This window comes from Myxocyprinus asiaticus, chromosome 10 (assembly GCF_019703515.2).
Source record: "Myxocyprinus asiaticus isolate MX2 ecotype Aquarium Trade chromosome 10, UBuf_Myxa_2, whole genome shotgun sequence".
Classification (NCBI taxonomy): Eukaryota; Metazoa; Chordata; class Actinopteri; order Cypriniformes; family Catostomidae; genus Myxocyprinus; species Myxocyprinus asiaticus.
In genome coordinates, this window is record NC_059353.1 from 20,461,666 (window position 1) to 20,481,665 (window position 20,000).

Here is a 20,000-nt window from a genome sequence, read left to right on the forward strand (position 1 = left end):
ACATCAAACACAACATCAGAGTGCAGAGACAGCAGAAGGAAGAGCAAAGACTAACTCAAGCCTATTATAAGTAACGTAGCAAAAGGAGGAAGACAGAACATTTTGAAACAACATGCAACTGTGTGAGAGAGAGACAGAGAGAGAGAAGTGACACAGGAAGTCAAAGAGGTTGTGGTAAACAGACTCTACATACCCATTTGTGTCGACTGAGTGCGATCACAGTTTGATACTTTGTGCTATAATGAGAAGAGACGTTTGAAACCCCCAGAGAAAGCACCACGTCTTGGTAAGCTCCATTTATTTTATGCGGTCCATCTTTCCTAAGTTTCCCCCATATATAAACACATTTTTTGAGTGGTAGTGCCTCAATGATGATGAGTGATAGTAATTATGCTACTTAGGATTAAGCTGTAATAAATTATGCAGTAAATTCAGTATTTATTTTAAGTTAATCTGCCAAATACCTTTGTGATCTTAAAAAAAAAAAAAAAAGGCCCACTCATTTTACATGCACATTTTGCTGTTTGTTGCAAATAGTGTAGTTGGCAACTGCTAACTTCCCCTTTCTTATTTTTGATAAAACTTTTTCACTTTGATCCAGCTAAGGTTCCTGCAGATGAGGTGAATAAATTCTTTTTTTCTCTCAGAAATCCATTGTGGAGAGCAATTTTCAAAAAAGTAGATACAAAAAACATGGGGTAAGTTCTGACTGTCTTTTTAAGAAATTGCAAGAAATTGTTCTTTAAAGGGTGGATATGTGTTACATACATACAGCAGTTAATGGACAGAAATGCATACTTTCACAATAACTTTTATTATTATTATTGCTGTTATAGTTTTCTAGTAATACAAAATTGTATGGTATCCACCTAAATTGAACTGTCAGTATACCATCATTCTTAAATTTCAGTATTCATCCAGGTCATTGTAGTCTCAATGTCTCATAGAATTATTTTGTTTTCAACTGTGCGTATATATTTGACTTGTTCCATCTGATGAGTGGCATGGCAGCTTCAACTAATAACAAGTAAAGTATAGTATTACAAATTAATTAGTGTGCTCTCTTTAATTATCAACTGAATATTTACTGACTATTGTAAAATATAAAATAGTAAAAGCAAACAGGAAAGGAGGAAGAGAAAAATAGACTGTGTCAAATTCAAAACATGCTTAAGAGGAACTACATTAACATTATCAACTTCATTTCAGCAACAGTGGAGAGGAAGGAAAGCTGCATCGCAGACTTTCACGAATGGGAAGAGGATCGCAGAGGGATCCGCCACGACCCCCTCCTCCAACAGACAAGCCCCCAACAGCTGCCCCCCCAAGACCAGCTGAGACTGTTTCAAAACCTCCAGAACCTGCACCGAAAGCTCCAGAACCTACACCAAAACCAGTAGTGATACCCCCAAAACCCCCTCAAAAGCCCAGTGCCCCTCCCAGGCCACAAATACAAGTGTTCAACAGCACAGAGCATGGGGCCGCCATACTCATGGTAAGAAAGGTGGATACTGCCATAGTTTTTCATGAGATGTCCTCAAACCACTATTTAGGTTACCAAACCAGAGGAAAGTTGTATACTGAAAATGGCAGAGTGATATAAATCCCTACAAATGTTATATACTGTATCTACAGTATAGATTAATGGCAGGTTTTGCCTTGTCCCAGGGGCTGGATCATTTTCGTTGTGATGAGACGCTTTGTGATGTCACTCTGGTGCCTGGTGACAGCAGTGAAACTTTTCCAGTTCACAGGGTCATCATGGCTTCAGCCAGTGATTATTTCAAGGCCATGTTCACAGGTGAGTCTTGCCAAATTCAAGAGAAGCATCTTAAGTTGTCAAAAGTTATTCAAGACCAGTGAATGCTCCCATTATTTAAATATAATACCTCCATGTGGTGGTCTGATTCTGCCTATAAGGTTATCAGACTGGATTTGTCCATTTAACTCAAATAATCTATTGAAGGATTATTGGATATAATTCTCATCTACAGTAAGAAGGATACTTAGAAACCATGGGGAAAAAAGCATGATTGAAAAAAATATTTTAGGTATCTAGTGGTTTGAGCAAATGGGAAGAGTCATTGAGTAACTCTTCAAATGGGTAATGTTTTTTTTTTTTTAAGCATTTTATCAAGACTTGTCAGTGTAGTTGTTCTGCATTCTAGTTCATAATTAGGTTACGAATGACAAGAGAGAGAAAAATGTGGATCTATCTACATTGATCTCATTTTTGATCCCCCTCCCCCTTTTTGAGTGACAGGAGGCATGAGAGAGCAGGAGCTGAAGGAGATTAAGCTCCATGGTGTGAGCACCACAGGCCTGAAAAACATCATTGAGTTCATTTACACATCTCGTCTAAGCCTGAGTATGAACACCCTCCAGGACACACTAGAGGCGGCGAGCTTCCTCCAGGTGCTTCCCGTTCTCAGCTTCTGCAACCAGCTACTCAGCAGTGAGGTATAAACCCCTAAAGATGTGGTGTTCATTTTTCCTTTGCATGAACTTCAATCATTATTTGTCTGTAAATTATGTGAAGTTTTATAGAAGCATGCCATCTAGGGCTGGATGATGACTGACAAGTATCCCGATGCTGATTGCGAGAGTCATTGACAGGCAATGATCCTCAATGTTGGGAAATGAGCGGGAAGTTGCCTAATATATTAAATAATAGCCCAATCGTTGTAATGGACTTTCGTTTTTTTTTTTTTTTTTTTTTAGCATTTTGATACTAATCCAATTATAAAAAGTTAAATGCATTGTGGATGTAAGAGGCCAGTTGTGCCTATTTTCACTACCGACATGTTCTCTAAATAGCATGAAATATTTTCTATAGAAGTTATAGCCTATACTTTAGACTCAGACATGAATTGTAACAATGGTTTAGCTACTAGATAAAAATATCCAATATCAGATATGTCATTCAGGTGAAACTTACACTATTACCAATAAGACAATGTAAGACCAAAACACCGTCCTTTGTATAAGAACTGTTTTATTCAAAACTAATCAGTCCTGGGACATCAACTTGTTTTCATTATTCACTCCATAACAAAGTAATGCCTTTCCCAAGTTTTGAAGGAATGTTTCAGTTTCAACAGCATTTGTGGCATAATATTGATTACCATAATCAATTACTTAAAAAAAAAAAAAAAAAGCAAAAATAGCGGTTATAGTAAGGCGTTTACAATGGAAGTGAACAGGGCCAGTCCATAAACATTAAAATGCACATTGCTTCAAAAGTATAGCCACAAGACGTAAACAATATAGGTGTTGACATGATTTAAGAGTGATAATATAGCTTACTAACCTTATCTGTTATAAACCATGTTATAAGCCATGATGATGCAATGTTGTAAACCCTGTGAGCAATTTTATCACACATAAGTCATGCAGAACACTAAAATCATGTAACACATATATTTTCTTTGTCATGTGCCTATACTTTTGAAACAGTCTGTATTTTAACATTTATGGACTTGCGCCATCACTTTCACTGAAAGTGCCTTACTGTAACTGCTATTTTTGTTTTTTTTATATAAACAAATGACGAGCCAATTTATTTCAAAATGTTGTCAATTGAGCTTAACCTGGAACATTCCATTAAATTTGCTTAAGCTGAATATAGGCCATGGAATTAAACTAAAGTTATGAATTTTGTTATGAAATCAAATTATGGCATATTATTATATTGTTAACTTGGTGGTGGGGGTGGACTTTTTTGTTTCAGAAATATCATGAAAATATTTTTTTTACATATTGCCAACCCTAATGCCATCTTTTCTGCATGGCAGATCACCATAGAAAACTGTGTAGAAGTCGAGCGCATTGCCAGAGATCTTCTCCTAGAGGACGTCCAAACACATGTCTACACATTTGTATGTGAGAACTTTTCTGCACTGGTGCAGAGCGGCCGGCTCCTGCAGTTATCTGAAACGAGCATGACGTACGCCCTTTCCAGCGACTCACTAAGGGGATTCACTGAGATGGAGCTGTACCGCATCGCCCGTGCTTGGCTGTCCCATAAACCCTCAGAGCGTCGTTCTGCTGCCTTCTCCCTGATGCGCCATATTCGCTTTCCTTTGATGTCCCCGGCTGAGCTCCTCCAGATCTCCCAAGAGGACCAGACAGAAGAAGGAGCAAAAAGAGAAATGGAAAAAGAGGAGCCCTTTATGCGATCGGACACAGCTTGTGTTAACCTCCTTCTGGAGGCCAGCAATTACCAGATGCTACCCTTCCTCCAACCGGCATTGCAGACCGAACGGACCAAGATCCGGTCAGATTCCACTCACCTGGTGGTTCTGGGCGGTGTGATGAGGCAGCAACTGGTGGTGAGCAAAGAGCTCAGGCTGTATCATGAGGAAGGTGGTGGCACCTGGAGGGCCCTCCAACCCATGGAGGTACCACGTTACCAGCATGGAGTGGCCCTTTTTGGGGGCTTCCTTTACATTGTTGGAGGTCAGAGCACTTATGACACCAAGGGTAAGACAGCTGTGGACAGTGCATACAGGTATGATCCTCGCTTTGACCGCTGGTTGCAAGTGGCCTCTCTGAATGAGAAGAGGACATTCTTCCATCTCAGTGCCCTTAAGGGGAAGCTCTATGCAGTTGGAGGGAGAAACGCCACTGGTGAGATTGGTAAGTATATGTTTAAGCAATTACTGTTTTTTAACTCCGTACTTAATTTTCTGTCCTGTCTTGAAAATGCTCCTGTGAAAAACAAGAAACTCTATCCCTTAGATTCTGTAGAGTGCTACAACTTGAACAAGAATGAGTGGACTTTTGTTGCACCAATGAATGAACCTCATTATGGACACGCAGGCACAGTACATGGTGGTCTGATGTATGTGTCAGGTGAGTACTCAATCAACCTGCTCAAAAGATTAGTTTACACCAGCATGATTTTCCATGCTGGTTCAGGTTGGTTCGTGCTTGTAAGTGCTGGTTTGGTGCTGATCTAGCATAGCCATGCTATCCAACAACAAAAATAATGGTCATCCAGCATGGTCTTTCAGATGATGCTGGTTGACCAGATTCAAATGCTCGTATACCAAAAGCTGATCACACAACATAAATACTATGTAGAGCTGCTGTTGTGCAAGCTGGTGCATGAGTACATTGAGCTCAAGAAGAGATTGATTAGTATATATTAGATCTTTCTCACAGTACATTGTTAGGCTTTAAAAAATAACAACAACAAAAAACAAAGAGTAAACAATGTATTTTTATTTTGTAATGCTTTGTTTATCAGCTATGTGTTCTGTATTTCGAGTTAAAAGATCTTGTAAAAAAAAACATGCAACCCTGAATTCATCAGCCCCACTGTACTGTACTTGTAAATGACAACATTACTAAAACACAGGTACTGGTATTGGCAAGTACCAAAAAGATAGGTACTCATCTTATAGCTAAGTGGACTTAATCCATAACAGTCTTCTGAATGATTCTAATGAATGCACAACAAAATAATTTTACCAGTACATTCAGTCAAAAAAAAAAAAAGGTCACCTAGCAACTTTGTAACCTTAACCTAATGGGGAAGTTCTCGAAACAAGAATCAAAAGCGAACAACAGATAGCCAGGAAACAGATATACATCAAGCTGAAGTGGGTCACTCTTCTGAGGTTAGACCACAGTCTGAAAGGGGCATGTTAAGCCTGTTGTAAAACTGTGAGAATGTTCCTGCTTGAAGAGTTGCAAAGATACCAGTCAACAATGAAAGAATTTAAAGCATTGGAAAAATAACAAGAAATTAACATGTCTTTTAAAATTATATAGGGTTTTTGAAACAGTATTAAAACAGTATCTTTAGATTGCTAAAAGATGCACAGGTATGATTCTAATAAATATTGCATGCTGTATGGGTGGGGGGCTCAGTATAAGACATTTTTTAAGACGTGGTCCTAAGCTTGAAACCACATCCTTCCTGATGACTCTTTGTTTCCGCAAGAATAAAGAAGCATTGTTCTAAACACTTATTACACTACCGGTCAAAAGTTTTGAAACACTTACACATTCTTAATTATAATTTTTTTCTTCACATTTTAGAATAATAGTAAAGTCATCAAAACTATGGAATAACATAAATGGAACTATGGGAATTATGTTGTGACTAAACAAAATCCAAAATAAATCAAAACTGTGTTATATTTTAGCATCTTCAAAGTAGTCACCCTTTGCCTAGAATTTGCAGACATGTACTCTTGACATTTTCTCAACCAACTTCTTGAGGTATCACCCTGGGATGCTTTTTAAACAGTATTGAAGGAGTTCCCATCTATGTTGGGCACTTATTGGCTGCTTTTCTTTATTATTTGGCCCAAGTCATCACTTTCAAAAACTTTTTTTTTGTATTAAATTTTAGTTTTATAATGAATTAATTAATATGGTGGCACAATTATATTTTTGTCTACAAAACGAATTTCAAACATTTAAGCATATGGCTTCAGATCAAAAGATTTTTAAGATCATGAGAAACATTTCAGTCAAGTGTTTCAAAACTTTTGTCCGGTAGTGTACAGCTGATCAACAATATCAATTCATTTCTCAAGTAGAAAGCACAGCTGAATACAGCTCATTAAGTTGCATTTACCCTTTATACCATCAGGTGGTATTACAAGAGATGCTTTCCAGAAGGAGCTGCTGTGTTATAACCCCGACACAGACGCATGGAGCAGACGAGCAGACATGATGGAGCTCCGTGGCCTCCACTGCATGTGCACTGTGGGCGATCGCCTCTATGTCATGGGTGGCAACCACTTCCGGGGGACTAATGACTATGATGATGTGCTAAACTGTGAGTTCTACAACCCTGCAACTGACCAGTGGACAGTGGTGGCTCCAATGCCCAGGGGTCAGAGTGATGTTGGGGTGGCCGTGTTTAAGGAGCGCATCTATGTGGTGGGGGGTTACTCTTGGAACAGTAGGTGCATGGTGGATATTGTGCAGTGTTATGACCCTGAGAAGGATGAGTGGGAGAAGGTCTTTAGTGTCTTAGAGCCTCTAGGAGGTATTCGGGCCTGCGCTATGACAGTTTATTGTCCAAAAGGTTCAGTAGATGAGGTACAGATACAGGAGTGTCCTCTTTCAACATCCAAAAACTAAGGCAAAGTATTAGATGTTATGATAACGTTCTACAATAAGGGTTCTATTCATTAACATGGGTTCACATGAACTAGCAATGAACAATACTTTTACAACACTTATTAATCTTCGTTAATGTAAGGTAATTTCAAGATATACAGTAGTAATAAAAATGTTTAATTAAAAGTTGTATGTTAACATTAGGTAGTGTGTGACCTAACAAACTTACAATGACAGTTGTAATTTTTTTTTAATAAGTTAACATTAACCAAAATTAATAAATGCTGTCAAAACATATTGTTCATTGTTAGTTCATGATACCTAATGCATTCAATAATGTTACCAAATAGAACCTTATTGTAAAGTGCAATAGAAATCAAAATGTGAGATAATGAATTTGCCTCACTTTGCCAGAAACATGGTAAGCTTCAAGTGCAAACTAGTTAAATGGTTTAGTTGCAGTACATGCCAGTTTTGTAACAATGGCAGAAATTTGTGAACAGGGACAAGGGGAAATAATTGACTTGTAAGAAAAAAGCTATTAGTTATTTGTTTAAGTGCTTATGACTGTGCTAAAGAAGTAATGTAAAATTTGTGAGCCAGAGTGCTTAATATTGTATCTCTAAATTATTCTGTTTACCTATTTTTACTTCAATGATTTTATGTGCATTCCAATAAAAGTATTTTCAAACAATTGTGTTTGGTATCAACTGTTTTCAGTCAGGTGTGTGTGTGTGTGTGTGTGTGTGTGTGTGTTTTCATATTGCTTGCATTTGTCTTTACAGAACAAAATGTCCACCTATTACAGTCATGGCAAAAATAAATAGATGGGCAAAAGTATTTTTTAATAATTAATATTTAGTGATTTGAGGATAAACAGCAAAAAAATAATAGCAAGGACAATAAAATGTGTATTGTTATTATTTATTTATTATATATATTTATGTGAAAATTTGCCACATTTATTTACACAGTGCCAATTAAAACAGATAATATATCTCACTTTATTTGGAAACTAAAAAAGTGGAGAATATTGAATCCTTACTAGTTGTACAATGTAAAGGGATAATTCCCCCAAAAATGAACATTCTGTTGTCACTGACATATGTTGTTCCCAGCCCATATGACTTTCTATAGAGCACAAAAGGAGATGTTACGCAGAAGGACAGCCTCAGTTACAATTCACTTTCAATGTATGGAAAAAAAGATGCAGTGAAAGTTAATTCTGACTGAGACTTACATACTTCCTAATATCTCCTGTGTTCACCAGACTAAACAAAGTCATGCGGGAATGAAACAATTATGACAGAGTTTCAATTTTTGGGTGACCTATGCCTTTAAAGTTGAATAAATTGTATTCCATATATAGTCAGTTTTGGTGTGTACAGGGCACAATTTGACCCAGGACCTTGGCTGGTTAATTGTTCCTGAAAATGTTTTAGATAATAAATTAGACAGACCAAGCCAAAGAACAACTTTCTCAAGGTCTGTAGACACCCAAAGTTAATGTAAAAAATATATATATGACCTCGGTCTCCTGTTATCTGTTAATGTGTTGGTCTCTGTTTTGTGTTTGAGCGCATGACTCTGTTGTCTTTTTTATCTGCCATGCGCTATTCTGACCCTGCCCGCTTGTTTCCTCTTGCCATGCCTCCTTGTTTAGTCCTTGTCATGTTGATTGGCTGCACCTGTACTTCATGTGTCTTCCTCTATAAATTGTGTCTTCTTCCTCTTGTGATTGTCGAATCATTTTTGTGAATTTGGTAAAGTTTTTTATATTAGTTAAGTCTGTCGGTTTGTCTGTCAGTTCCTGTGTATATTCTGTTCCTGTTTTAGGTCAGTCATCGTAGTTATCTTTGTTTTTGTTTTCATTAGTCTGTTTTCTCTCCCCCTTGAGAGTTTTATGTTCATCTTTATTTCCTTTGTTTAATAAAGTTTTTGTGTTCACTCATTCCTGCGATTGGGTCCTCATTCCTGCTAGATTTCCTGACATAACCATTCAACCAAATCTGGACCAATCAGGAATGATATTTTTTTTTTTTCAGGTTCTCCAGTGCACCAAAGAGCAGCCAAAGCCAGAAGGCTCTTTGGGCTTCATCAGGAGGACAAGCCGGTAAGGGGGTATTCAACAGAATTTTTGATTTTGTCCTTGGGCCTGGGTTATGATCAGTCCTGCCGGTGTAGCCTTTTCTGGGAACCCATTAGATCTTGTTTTCCTGAACAGGGGTTGGGAGGAAGTTGCTGTGAGACCATCAGGCTGGCCACTGAGCTGGACGAATTTATCTCACCCTGTGCCTCGGAGAGCTTCCTATCCTCACCCCAGCCCGAGGACATTGATACTCTTTCACTGGAGGAGGGCGCCCCAGCCTTGCCCATATCATCTTATCACGTGGCTCTTTGTTCGTGACACCGTGGAGACTCCGCATGTGGAGACTCATGCTACTCTCCGCGATCCACGCACGACTTACCATACGGCCCATTGAGAGCGAGAACCACTAATCGCGTCCACGAGGAGGTTACCCCATGTGTCTCTACCCTCCCTAGCTACCGGGCCAATTTGGTTGCTTAGGAGACCTGGCTGGAGTCACTCAGCACACCCTGGATTCGAACTTGCCACTCCAGGGGTGGTAGTCAGGGTCAGTACTCGCTGAGCTACACATGCCCCCAAATAAATGTCTGAATTAAACATTCTGGACACTTTTGTCCATACCAAGTGCAAATGCGAGATAACGGGGTGTAACTTCTCTGGTTAGTTTGATAGAAAGTCTTTGCAATGGCGAGATAGGGGCAAGAACTTCCTGTTCAAAACCAGGGAGGGGCTCTCTCAGGTGGAAGTGATCAATGAGCCAAATGTCTGAGACCGAATGTATAATAATAAAACTAAATCTTGGGTAGACCTAGCTCACCTCAATCGGCCTATGTAACTCACTGAAGTGTAATTTGGGATGTTTTCTATTCCAAATGAAGGACTTCACTATGTTATCAAATTGCTTGAAATAAGAGAGGGGGACATCTATATGGAGAGATTGTAGCAGGTAATTAAATTTTGGAATACAATTCATTTTTATAACATTAACCTTCCTAGTCATAGATAAATGTAATGAGACCCACCTGCCCACATCGCTTGAAAACCTTTTTATTAAAGGGTCAAAATTAACTCTAACTAAATCACACAAATTTGCTGGGAATAAAATACCCAAATACTTAATGCCCTGTTTGGGCCACTGGAAGGTGCCCGGCTTAAAAGCCATTACCAGGCAGTACGCTGTCAGCACCAAATCTTCGGATTTAGACCAATTAACTCTGTATCCTGAGAACTTAGAAAAGGAATTAATAATTCTGTGGAGGCAAAGCATAGATCTTGTAGGATCGGAGACGAATAATAAAATATAATCTGCGTAAAGCAAAAGCTTATGCGGCACACCTCCTGCCATCACCCCTAGAAAATCCTACTCCTTTTCAAAAATAAATTAACAATATTTTAATGTCTAGCTGGATCAGGGAAATTGGATGGTAACTCTTACACTCGCTTGGGTCTTTGTCCTTTTTAAGAATCAGACTGATCCGTTCTTGTGTCATGGTTGGCGGAAGCTTTGCATTCTTTTTTTTTTTCTCCCCTTTTTCTCCCAATTTGGAATGCACAGTTCCCAATGTGCTTTTAAGTCCTCATGATCGCGTAGTGATTTGCCTCAGTCTGGGTGGCGGAGTCCCAGTTGCCTCCGCGTCTGAGACCGTCAACCCGCACATCTTATCACGTGGCTTGTTGAGCGCATTGCCACGGAGACATAGCGCATATGGAGGCTTCACGCTATCCACCGCGGCAACCACGCTTAACTCATCACGCGCCCCACCGAGAACGAACCATATTATAGCGATCACGAGGAGGTTACCCCATTTGACTCTACCCTCCCTAGCAACCGGGCCAATTTGGTTGCTTAGGAGACCTGGCTGGAGTCACTCAGCATGCCCTGGTATTCGAACTAGTGAACTAGCGAACTCCAGGGGTGGTAGCCAGCGTCTTTACCAATAAGCTACCCAGGCCCCTGCCGCTTTCCATTCTTTAATGATTCCGTATAAACTTCTAGCAAAAGTGGAGCCAGTTCTATAACATAAGAACTAAAAAATTCAGCAGCAAAGCCATCTGGCCCCAGAGCTTTAACTGTAGGCAAGGCCTTAATTACCTCACCAAGCTCCTCCAAGATTATCTCAGAATCAAGATAATTTTTTTGCTCTGCCGACAGTTTAGGAAGTTCTAATGATTCCACAAAGTTTCTAATATCCTCTTCAGTAGACGAAGAAGTGGAACTATAAAGATCAAGATAGAATTCTTTAAAAGCATTATTAATATCAGTGGCCGAGGTAAATATTTCACCACTAGTGGTTTTCAGTGAGGGAATGGTAGAAAAAGACTCTCTCTGTTTTATATATCTAGCCAGAAGCTTCCCTGCTTTTCCCCCTACTCAAAGTATGACTGTCTTGACTGCTCTGAATAGCCAAAACTCCACCTTCCGTGACAAAATAATATTATATCTGTATTTTAATCGGGTCAATTCTCTGAGGCCATTAGACGACATTCGGCACTTCAGCTCTGCCTCAGCACTTTTAATATTCCCTTCCAAATGGGGCCTGGTTAATTCAGCGAGTATTGACACTGACTACCACTGCTGGAGTTGTGAGTTCGAATCCAGGTTATGCTGAGTGACTCCAGCCAGGTCTCCTAAGCAACCAAATTGGCCCTGTTGCCAGGGAGGGTAGAGTCACATGGGGTAACCTCCTCGTGGTCGCCTTTAGTGGTTCTCACTCTCAGTGGGGCGCGTGGTAAGTTGTGTGTGTATCATGGAGAGTAGCATGAGCCTCCACATACGGAGTCTCCGTGGTGTCATGCACAACGAGCCATGTGATAAGATGCACAGACTGACAGAAGCGGAGGCAACATTCTGGTTACTTGCGTGACCTCCATTCCCTGATGGAGGGAACGAGACGTTGTGTTGATGTAGTGACACTAGGGGTCACTCTTGGGAGCCCGAAACACCACTGGTCTTTGATAAAAGGCCAATGAAAATTGGCGAGTGGTATTTGCATACCACTCCCCCGAACATACGGGTATAAAAGGAGCTGGTATGCAACCACTCATTCAGGTTTTGTGCTGAGGAACCGAGACAAGGTCCCGGCCATTTCAGCGGGTAGTCCAGCGTTGTGGCAGGAGGGACACAACGTCTCGTTCCCTCCATCAGGGAATGGCGGTTACGCAAGTAACCAGGAGATTCCCTATCTGTCACGTTGTGTCGATGAAGTGACACTAGGGGTCCCTATACGAAATTGCTACAACTGGCTGAACTGTGTTACGTGAACTGGCGATGTGTGACGGGCAGACCACTGTGTGCCTCGTAGCCAGTGCACCAGGCCAACACGTAACCTCCCCCAACATTGTTATGAGTGTCGAACGGCCCTTCGGGGACAAGTCGACCGCCCAAAAAGATAGAGACAGGCTAGCCCAGTCGTGACCTCTTGTCCTCTCTTTTTTCTCTCTCCCCAAAAAAAGAGTGAAATTTGTTAACCGACTGGGGCCACCAGGTCTACGTCGAGGGGGGTGTCACTCCCATGGGGAAGACACCGTGGAGACCACACCCCGCCCAGAGAGAGGGGGGGGTATTTTGAGTGGAAATACATCACATGGTCTTGCCGTGCTTTGTCGGAAGTATGTCATATGTAGAAGTTCCATGGTAGGTCCTACCCTACGGGGGAGGAGTTTCTACAAACATGGTGACTGGGGCAGAGGGGCCTCTGCCCAAGGAGGATGCAGTTTACCAACAGGGAAATGAATTAGCGGAAGATATACGTCACATGGGTTTACCTATGGGGAACCAGCACATGCGAAGCACCTACCCCAGTACAGAGCTTAGTTAGCACATGTACTGAGCCGGCAGCGAGTTTCTCTGCAAACTCATCTGCCACAGGGCTCGGAGGAAGTTATCCAGTGAACACAGTTTGTGAACACTACTGGGAGTCAACAGCGCACGTCTTCAGCTCAGGGGAGATGAAAGGCACTATGCGCAAGCGATACACCCAGCCAGCTGTCCCGGACTTACCTGTTTGTGTAACCCCTTCTTCATCTCAGCCGGAGGGACAGGCTCTATCGCACTCTTCCGTAGGAGGATAGCGATTCCCGCGCGCAAGGTAGCAGTGTTCTCGCCCTTCAGTGAGGTGAAGTGGATGGCGCTGAACCTGGGCAGACGCCTGGCAAACTGAATCACGTTGCCGAGTCGGACAGTCCGGACCAGCCATCACGACGGGTTGGAAAGTGCAAGCCACGTGTCCAAGCTCTGGGCAAGGGGGACCAAGGGGACAATCTCATAGGACGTAGCGGCGGGTGGGGCCTCGTGGTAGGGCGGAGCCTGAGGTATCACGTCGTGTCGTGGCTGTGCTGAGTTCAGGGACATCGAAGCACTTACCTGGCTCCTTGTGACCACCCCCGGAACAGCCTGGGACGGGGGAGGAAGAGGCCTGTCCTCGTGACCTCTGGAGATCATCATATTGGGGGTGGATTTGTGCCACAGCTGGGCACGCAGGGGTGGGGAGACCGCCGCTGGAGCACCAAACCTGCCAAAATGGAATGGTGGACAGTGGTCATGATGACGGCCATGTGCACTGGGTATGTGACCCAAGGAACAAGGAAACCGCTCTTTTGCTGAACTCTTGGGTACCGCAGCCACTTGGACATGCGGCGAAATTAAATGAAAAGGTAACAAAATATTCTCCTCCCGGCCCTCCACCGGGGGATGGAGTGGACTGCTTACCAGCTCCAGAGCAGCGGGTTTCCTCGTCCCTGGGTCGCCCGTCTCAGGGGCGCTTCGAAGCCTTTCTCGGGTTCTTGGCAGCCGGCTGTGAGACGGGTGGTGTCTGCTTCCTACGGTGGGCTCCATGCCGGGGCCGGGCCGCAGGGGCGGGCTGCGGCAGAGCCAGTGCAATCACCGCAGGAGGACGCCCTTGGCGACGAGCAGACCGGGTGTGGGATCTTGAGCTGTGCCAGGGTAGGATGTGCCGATAGCTTCCGTCTGCTGCTTCACTGCCGAGAACTGCTGGGAAAAGTCCTCGACGGTGTCGCCGAACAGGCCAACCTGGGAAATGGGGGCACCAAGGAACCGTGCCTTGTTGGCCTCTCCCATCTTGACCAGGTTGAACCAAAGGTGCCGCTCCTGGACCACCAAGGTGGACATCGCCCGCCCGAGAGACCACGGCGTGTCCTTCGTCGCCCGGAGAGCGTGGTCGGTCGCCGAGCGCAGCTCCTGCATCAATCCCAGGGCTGAACAACCCTTGTGCAGTTCCTTTAGCACCTTGGCTTGGTGGACTTGCAGGAGAGCCATGGTGTGCAGGGCGGAGGTGGCTTGTCCAGCGGCACAAACTGACCTTGTCCGTCAGGCCTTGGCTGTAGGCCTTGGCCATCAGGGACGACGTAAACCTACAGGCCGGGAACTTTGAGCGCCTTATCCACCTGGGGGATCGCCGAATAGCCCTTGGCTGCCCCACCATCGAGGGTAGTGAGGGTGGGGGAGCTGAAAGATCGGGACCAGGCAGAAAAAGGTGCCTTCCACGACCTTGTCAGCTCCTTATGCACTTCCGGGAAGAAAGGAACTGGAGCGGGGCGGGGCGTGGCGTGGCTGTGAGCGGCACGCGAGCCCAGGAACCAATCATCGAGCCGCAAGGGTTCAGGGGAGAGTGGAGGGTTCCACTCTAGCCCGACGCTCGCGGCTGCCCGGGAAAACATGTCCATCATCTCCGCATTAGCCTGTGACTGGACGACCGTACCCGAGGGGGGGAGCCCAGCTGAGGCTTCTGCATCCGACTGGATGAGCCCACTCTCCGATGCTGCACTCGAGAGCTCATCGCCTTCGCAGGCTCCGAACAAGAGGTAGAACTCGGCGTGAGGCAAGCCGGTGGACTCATACGGATGCCCGATCGGGGCAAATGAGCATGCTGGGGAATGGGAGGTCCGTGGGGGTTACCCGGAAGAGGTGGTCCCATTGGGGTCCCCAAATCACCCCCAGTGCTAGCCGCGCTGGCCTCATACCCGTAGGTAGAAGGACCAAGGCGGGGAGCCGCTGGGGTGGCTTGCTTTCTTATGAAGGTAAGCCACGACTGCAACGTTGCCATGGTCATGTTCTCGCAATGAGTACATGATCCATCCACGAACGCTGTCTCCGCGTGGGTAGCGCCCAGACACGAAAGACAGCGATCGTAACTGTCAGAAGGCGAGAGATAACAACTGCAACTAGGAATAACACACAAACAGGAGGGCATCTTTAAAAAGACATTCCATGTGTGCCGCTCTTTTAGAGAAATATACTCTTTTAGAATATACTCTTTTATTTCTGCCGAAGCACCCAGGGGCTGTCAGATCCAGCAGAGGTGAATGAACAGTCGTGGGAATTCAGCTCAGTGAGCATCGACTGTTCGGCTCCGAAGAGAAAATCTGAATGAGTGGTTGCATACCAGCTCCTTTTATACCCGTATGTTCGGGGGAGTGGTATGCAAATACCACTCCCAATTTTCACTGGCCATTTATCAAAGACCAGAGGTGTTTCGGGCTCCCAAGAATGACCCCTAGTGTCACTACATCGACACAACTTCGAGTGAGTGACAGATAGAGAACTGAGACTTGTCCTCTGCCACCCGGATTGAGGTGAGTAACCGTGCCACCACGAGGACCTACTAAGTAGTGGGAATTGGGCATTCCAAATTGGGAGAAAAGGGGATAAAAATAAATGTAAAAAAATTCCCTTTTTCCCCTTTAGCATTTGCTGGAATTCAGGATTTGGAAGAGGGATACATTAAAGCGGCAACTATATGATTTCCTTTTCTTCATATGTGGCAACACCTCTAAACACACCAGGGCATGATCTAAGACTAAAATGTTTCCAATTGAGCAATCAACGACAGATGAAATGAAGGACTAATATATTAAAAAAAAATCTATTCTAGAGTAAATCTTATGGACTGATGAAAAAAATGTATAGTCCCTACCAGATGGGTTCAAAAGTCTCCAAATATCTGTAAGATCAAGATTTTTACACATCCTGGGAAGCGTCAGTGTTGCTCTAGGGGGCTTGCACACTTTTGCTTCACTATTAAATGATTATATCATGAGGGGTGCCAGCGGCTTGCAACATCCCTTCAAGATCTATAAAAAAGCCCTGATCGTCAACGTTAGGTGTGTAAATATTAGCCAGAATCTAAAATCTTTGTTCCTGAATTTCAGCTAAAACAAAAATGACTGTTCCTAATTTATCTTTACTCTGTTTGAGACATTTGAATTGTAGATGTTTACTTATCAGTGTAATGACTCCCCTGTTCTTATTCTAGCCAGCACTAAAAAAAATGCTCACCCCATATCTTCCCAAATTTTTCAGCTTCCTGCAGATAAAGATGCGTTTCTTGAAGAAACACTATATCATATTTCTTAAGCTTAAGAAGAGAAATAACCTTCCTTCTTTTTATGGGATGCCCCAACCCATTCAAATTCCACATGAGAGAGAGACAATCCACTCATATTAACATTTGACATTTTGACATATAAGAAAAAATAGATCATGTGTCAAAGACAAGATCATTAAGACCACATTCCAACATTAGTGCAGCAATCAAACCCCGAATATCCCCTAGTACAAAAACAAAAAGAAAAACATGCGCATTAACCCTGTGCACAACAGCGCCAACTGGCGTCCATCCCTCCAAACTCAAACAGTCCATGCATGCCTAAGAGAGCCCTGTGACAACCTGGCCATCGGACTGCTCAAGTCTGGTGTTTCTATACACATTTTGTGAGACAGAATTATACAGTAAAAGATAATCTACAAAATAAATTCCAGCCGCTAGGCAGAACCAGCACAAAAAGAATGAATGTTCAGTGAGCCAGTCCAATTGGCTAAAACATGAGTACAAGCAAATGACTTACTCCAATGTCTTTGCAAGAAATACTCCACAAAATAAACTCCAGCCTATAGGCGGCACCAGCACAAAAAACACATGCAGGTTCCTCAAACTGTTAAGCGGAAGTTCAGTGAGCCTGTCCACTCGGCTGCAACATGAACGCAAGCAAATGACTTACTCCAATGACTTTGCCAGAAATACTCCACAAAATAAACTCCAGCCGATAGGCAGAATAAGCACAAAAAGCGAGTAGATTCATCCACAAAACCGTCCCAAAGGTGTGTTGCTTTACAAAACAAACTCCAGCCGCTAGGCGGAACCAGCACAAAAAGAGCGTGCAGAATCTTCAAACAGTAAAGCGAATGTTCAGTGAGCCGGTCCATTCGGCTGCAACGTGAGTACCACATGGCTTCCTCACTCCATTGACTTTATGAAGGACATCGCTTGCTGTGGGCATGTGAATGTTTTACGGCCATCCTTAGCATCTATTCTCAATTTGGCTGGGAATATCAGTGCAAAAGTGACCTTCCATTGTTGTAAAAGTTTCTTGCATTCCTTGAATCGCTCACGTTTCTCTCTTGTCGAGTTTGCAAAGTCTGGGAACAAGAAAACGCTGTGGTTCTTCCAAGAAAGTCTTCCTTTACCCCTTGCCTCGCTTAGCACAAAATCTTTATCGGATAATCTCAGAAAATTGGCCAGAATTGATCAGGGCCTGTCTCCTTCCGTGGATTGTCGAGTCAGAACCCATGTCGAGCAGATTCGGAAAGAGCCCATCCAGGAATTTCACCATATCCTGTCCTTCTTCGCCCTCAGGAATTCCGACGATATGGTTTTCCATGTCCTCCAACTTCTCCCAGACACGTTCCAAATCCACCTTGGTCGCTAGCAGATTAGCAGATAATTCCCTCTTCGATGACTCCAGATAATCTATCTGTTTCTTGACATCCCCCACTCTTGTGACCACATCAGTAAATTTCGCCTCCATGGCAGTGATCGATTGAGGTATCATAGCAAGATCCTCCAAGTCAACAATGAACTTCGTCAGCATTGCCGACATGTTCAGGATCTCTCGCCGCATTTCCCGCATCTCTCCAGCCAAATCGACTCCCGGGCTCGGGGCCTGCTCAGGGGTTTCAGCTTGAGCACGTAAGTGTCTTTTAATGTCTCCAGAGCCCGAGGTTTTTGAATTCTTTGACATATTGACCTCCTAGAACAGTTATGGAACAGAGTGTATCGAATCTCACCGGTTTATGTCGTAAAAGGTATCAAAACTAGCAAAGTGCGCAGAGCTCGCCGCTCACACGTCCAATCATCGCATGGCGTCACGTGACTCCCCTTTCGTTTATGTGCTTAATTAATGACATGTCCATATGCATCAACTTGTTAGCAATTTTAAAGGCTATGAAGGTTTTTATAGCACACAACAGCATTAAAGTTTAGTTTTTTCAGTTAATGTTAACAATAGCCCTTATTTTACTCTTATTTTACTTATAAACTGCTATTCCCACAGAGGGAAGCCATGGCTTGAACAGCACTATATTTGTTTTACAGTAAAAAGAGAATGATAGGAAAAACTAATAAGGTATGGTATTTGAAATGAGTCAGGTAGGGTCATTGAAATGATATTTGCATTAGACGCATGCATAAAAAAAACAGCACAAATGATAGATTTGATAGACCAAAATATTGCAACATAGCACAATAAAACACAACGATAAGGGTCAGAAATGGACAATGAAAATGTTATCTGTTTTCCATGGCAGGAACACAACTTCTGCTCGAGACATGCATCCAAGAGAATCTGGCTTCCTTTATTTACACTAACAGCATTGAGGTCGCTGGTCCCAATCCCAGAGGTGAACCAATCATCAGTGACAATAAGGACACCCCATACTCCTCCTGTCTTAAGTTTAGCTACAGCAAAACCAAAGTGGAGGCTGAACAGATTTGACTTCAGGCCCATCGAGAGATGCTCTGCAATGGAGGTCAGCTGGCTACTTGCGCATTAAGGACCATGTATGGAAAGGGCGGTCGCTTTATGTTAGGTGGCATGAGGGATGGTATCCGCAATGGAAATGTGCTGCGGAGAACCTCGCGTAGTGAGGCAAAAGTGAATCCTGTGTATGTAGGAAATGTAGCCCTAGCACATCTGCAAGCTGCTCGAACCCTCAGAGACTGCTCGAACCCTCAGCTACTCAGACTTTAACTATGCTGTTCTTTCACCACTAGGCTTTGGGATACAAGAGAGCCCTATTCTGCCCTTCCCCCTTCTTTATCTTTTGTCATTTCACATGGAATTACTGCATGTTGTGCCCGCAGGGTTGGGGAGTAACGAAATACAAGTAACGGGAATACGTATTTAAAATACAAAATATAAGTAACTGTATTCCACTACAGTTACAATTGAAATCATTGGTATTTAGAATACAGTTATATTCAAAAAGTATTTTGATTACTGAAGAGATTACTTTGCATTTTATTGTCATTTATTTTATTTAATATTTAGTCCTTTCAGATGGAAAACATTTATACATATAAATTATGCGATCCAAAGTGCATTTGAACAGCAGTGAAACACTTTCTTATGATGTGTTACATTCTTACAAGCAGACAGAGAAGTTTGAAGTAAGTCTGAAGTAAGTTTGGAGAAGAAGAAATAGAAATAAACCTTGTGTAAATTGTCAGCTTTACGCTAAGCTAAAATGCTATTTCTAGCCATTTTACATGCACATGTTAACATATTTTTTTTCAAGAAAATTCATGTTGGATCATCATTTCTTTTTTTCTAGTAAGATCTTTGATATTAGGGCAAAAATCGTATTCCTTATAATAAGTTTTGTATTGTTTTCCTGTAAAAATATCTAAAAATCCTTAAAACAAGATCAATTAGATTGATCTTGTTTTAGAAACAACACTGCTTAAGATATTTAGGTATTTCAGAGAATGTATTTTTAACATGTGTATTTTTGTACTGGCAGAGTTTTTATAGT

General features: G+C 42.8%; 1 protein-coding gene and 1 pseudogene across 6 annotated transcripts; both read left to right on the forward strand.

Annotated features, from left to right (window-relative positions):
* Positions 1-25: 25 nt before the first annotated feature.
* On the forward strand, positions 26-7,777 carry si:rp71-68n21.9 (kelch-like protein 9). Of its 6 annotated transcripts, none has more exons than XM_051708916.1 (8): positions 26-286; positions 602-698; positions 1,216-1,495; positions 1,669-1,801; positions 2,264-2,460; positions 3,795-4,638; positions 4,741-4,854; positions 6,608-7,777. In XM_051708916.1, the coding sequence occupies exons 2-8, from the start codon at positions 694-696 to the stop codon at positions 7,102-7,104; spliced, it is 2,070 nt and encodes a 689-aa protein (XP_051564876.1). In that variant the 5' UTR covers positions 26-286; positions 602-693; the 3' UTR covers positions 7,105-7,777. The 6 variants fall into 6 exon arrangements, with proteins under 6 accessions (XP_051564876.1, XP_051564873.1, XP_051564872.1 ...); XM_051708913.1 differs by having other exon boundaries at positions 27-286; positions 1,210-1,495; XM_051708912.1 differs by having other exon boundaries at positions 27-286; positions 648-698; positions 1,210-1,495.
* Positions 7,778-18,238: 10,461 nt separating this feature from the next.
* On the forward strand, positions 18,239-19,409 carry LOC127447301 (3 beta-hydroxysteroid dehydrogenase/Delta 5-->4-isomerase-like; annotated as a pseudogene).
* The last annotated feature ends 591 nt before the right edge of the window (positions 19,410-20,000 follow it).

What these genes read in the sequence shown, in the direction of transcription:
- si:rp71-68n21.9 (XM_051708910.1), top strand. Translation starts at nt 996, where the DNA reads ATGAGTGGCATGGCAGCTTCAACTAATAACAA. An exon ending in TTTCAAGGCCATGTTCACAG is followed by an intron (nt 1,802 to 2,263) that starts GTGAGTCTTGCC and finishes TTTGAGTGACAG; the next exon opens with GAGGCATGAGAGAGCAGGAG. An exon ending in AAACGCCACTGGTGAGATTG is followed by an intron (nt 4,639 to 4,740) that starts GTAAGTATATGT and finishes TCTATCCCTTAG; the next exon opens with ATTCTGTAGAGTGCTACAAC.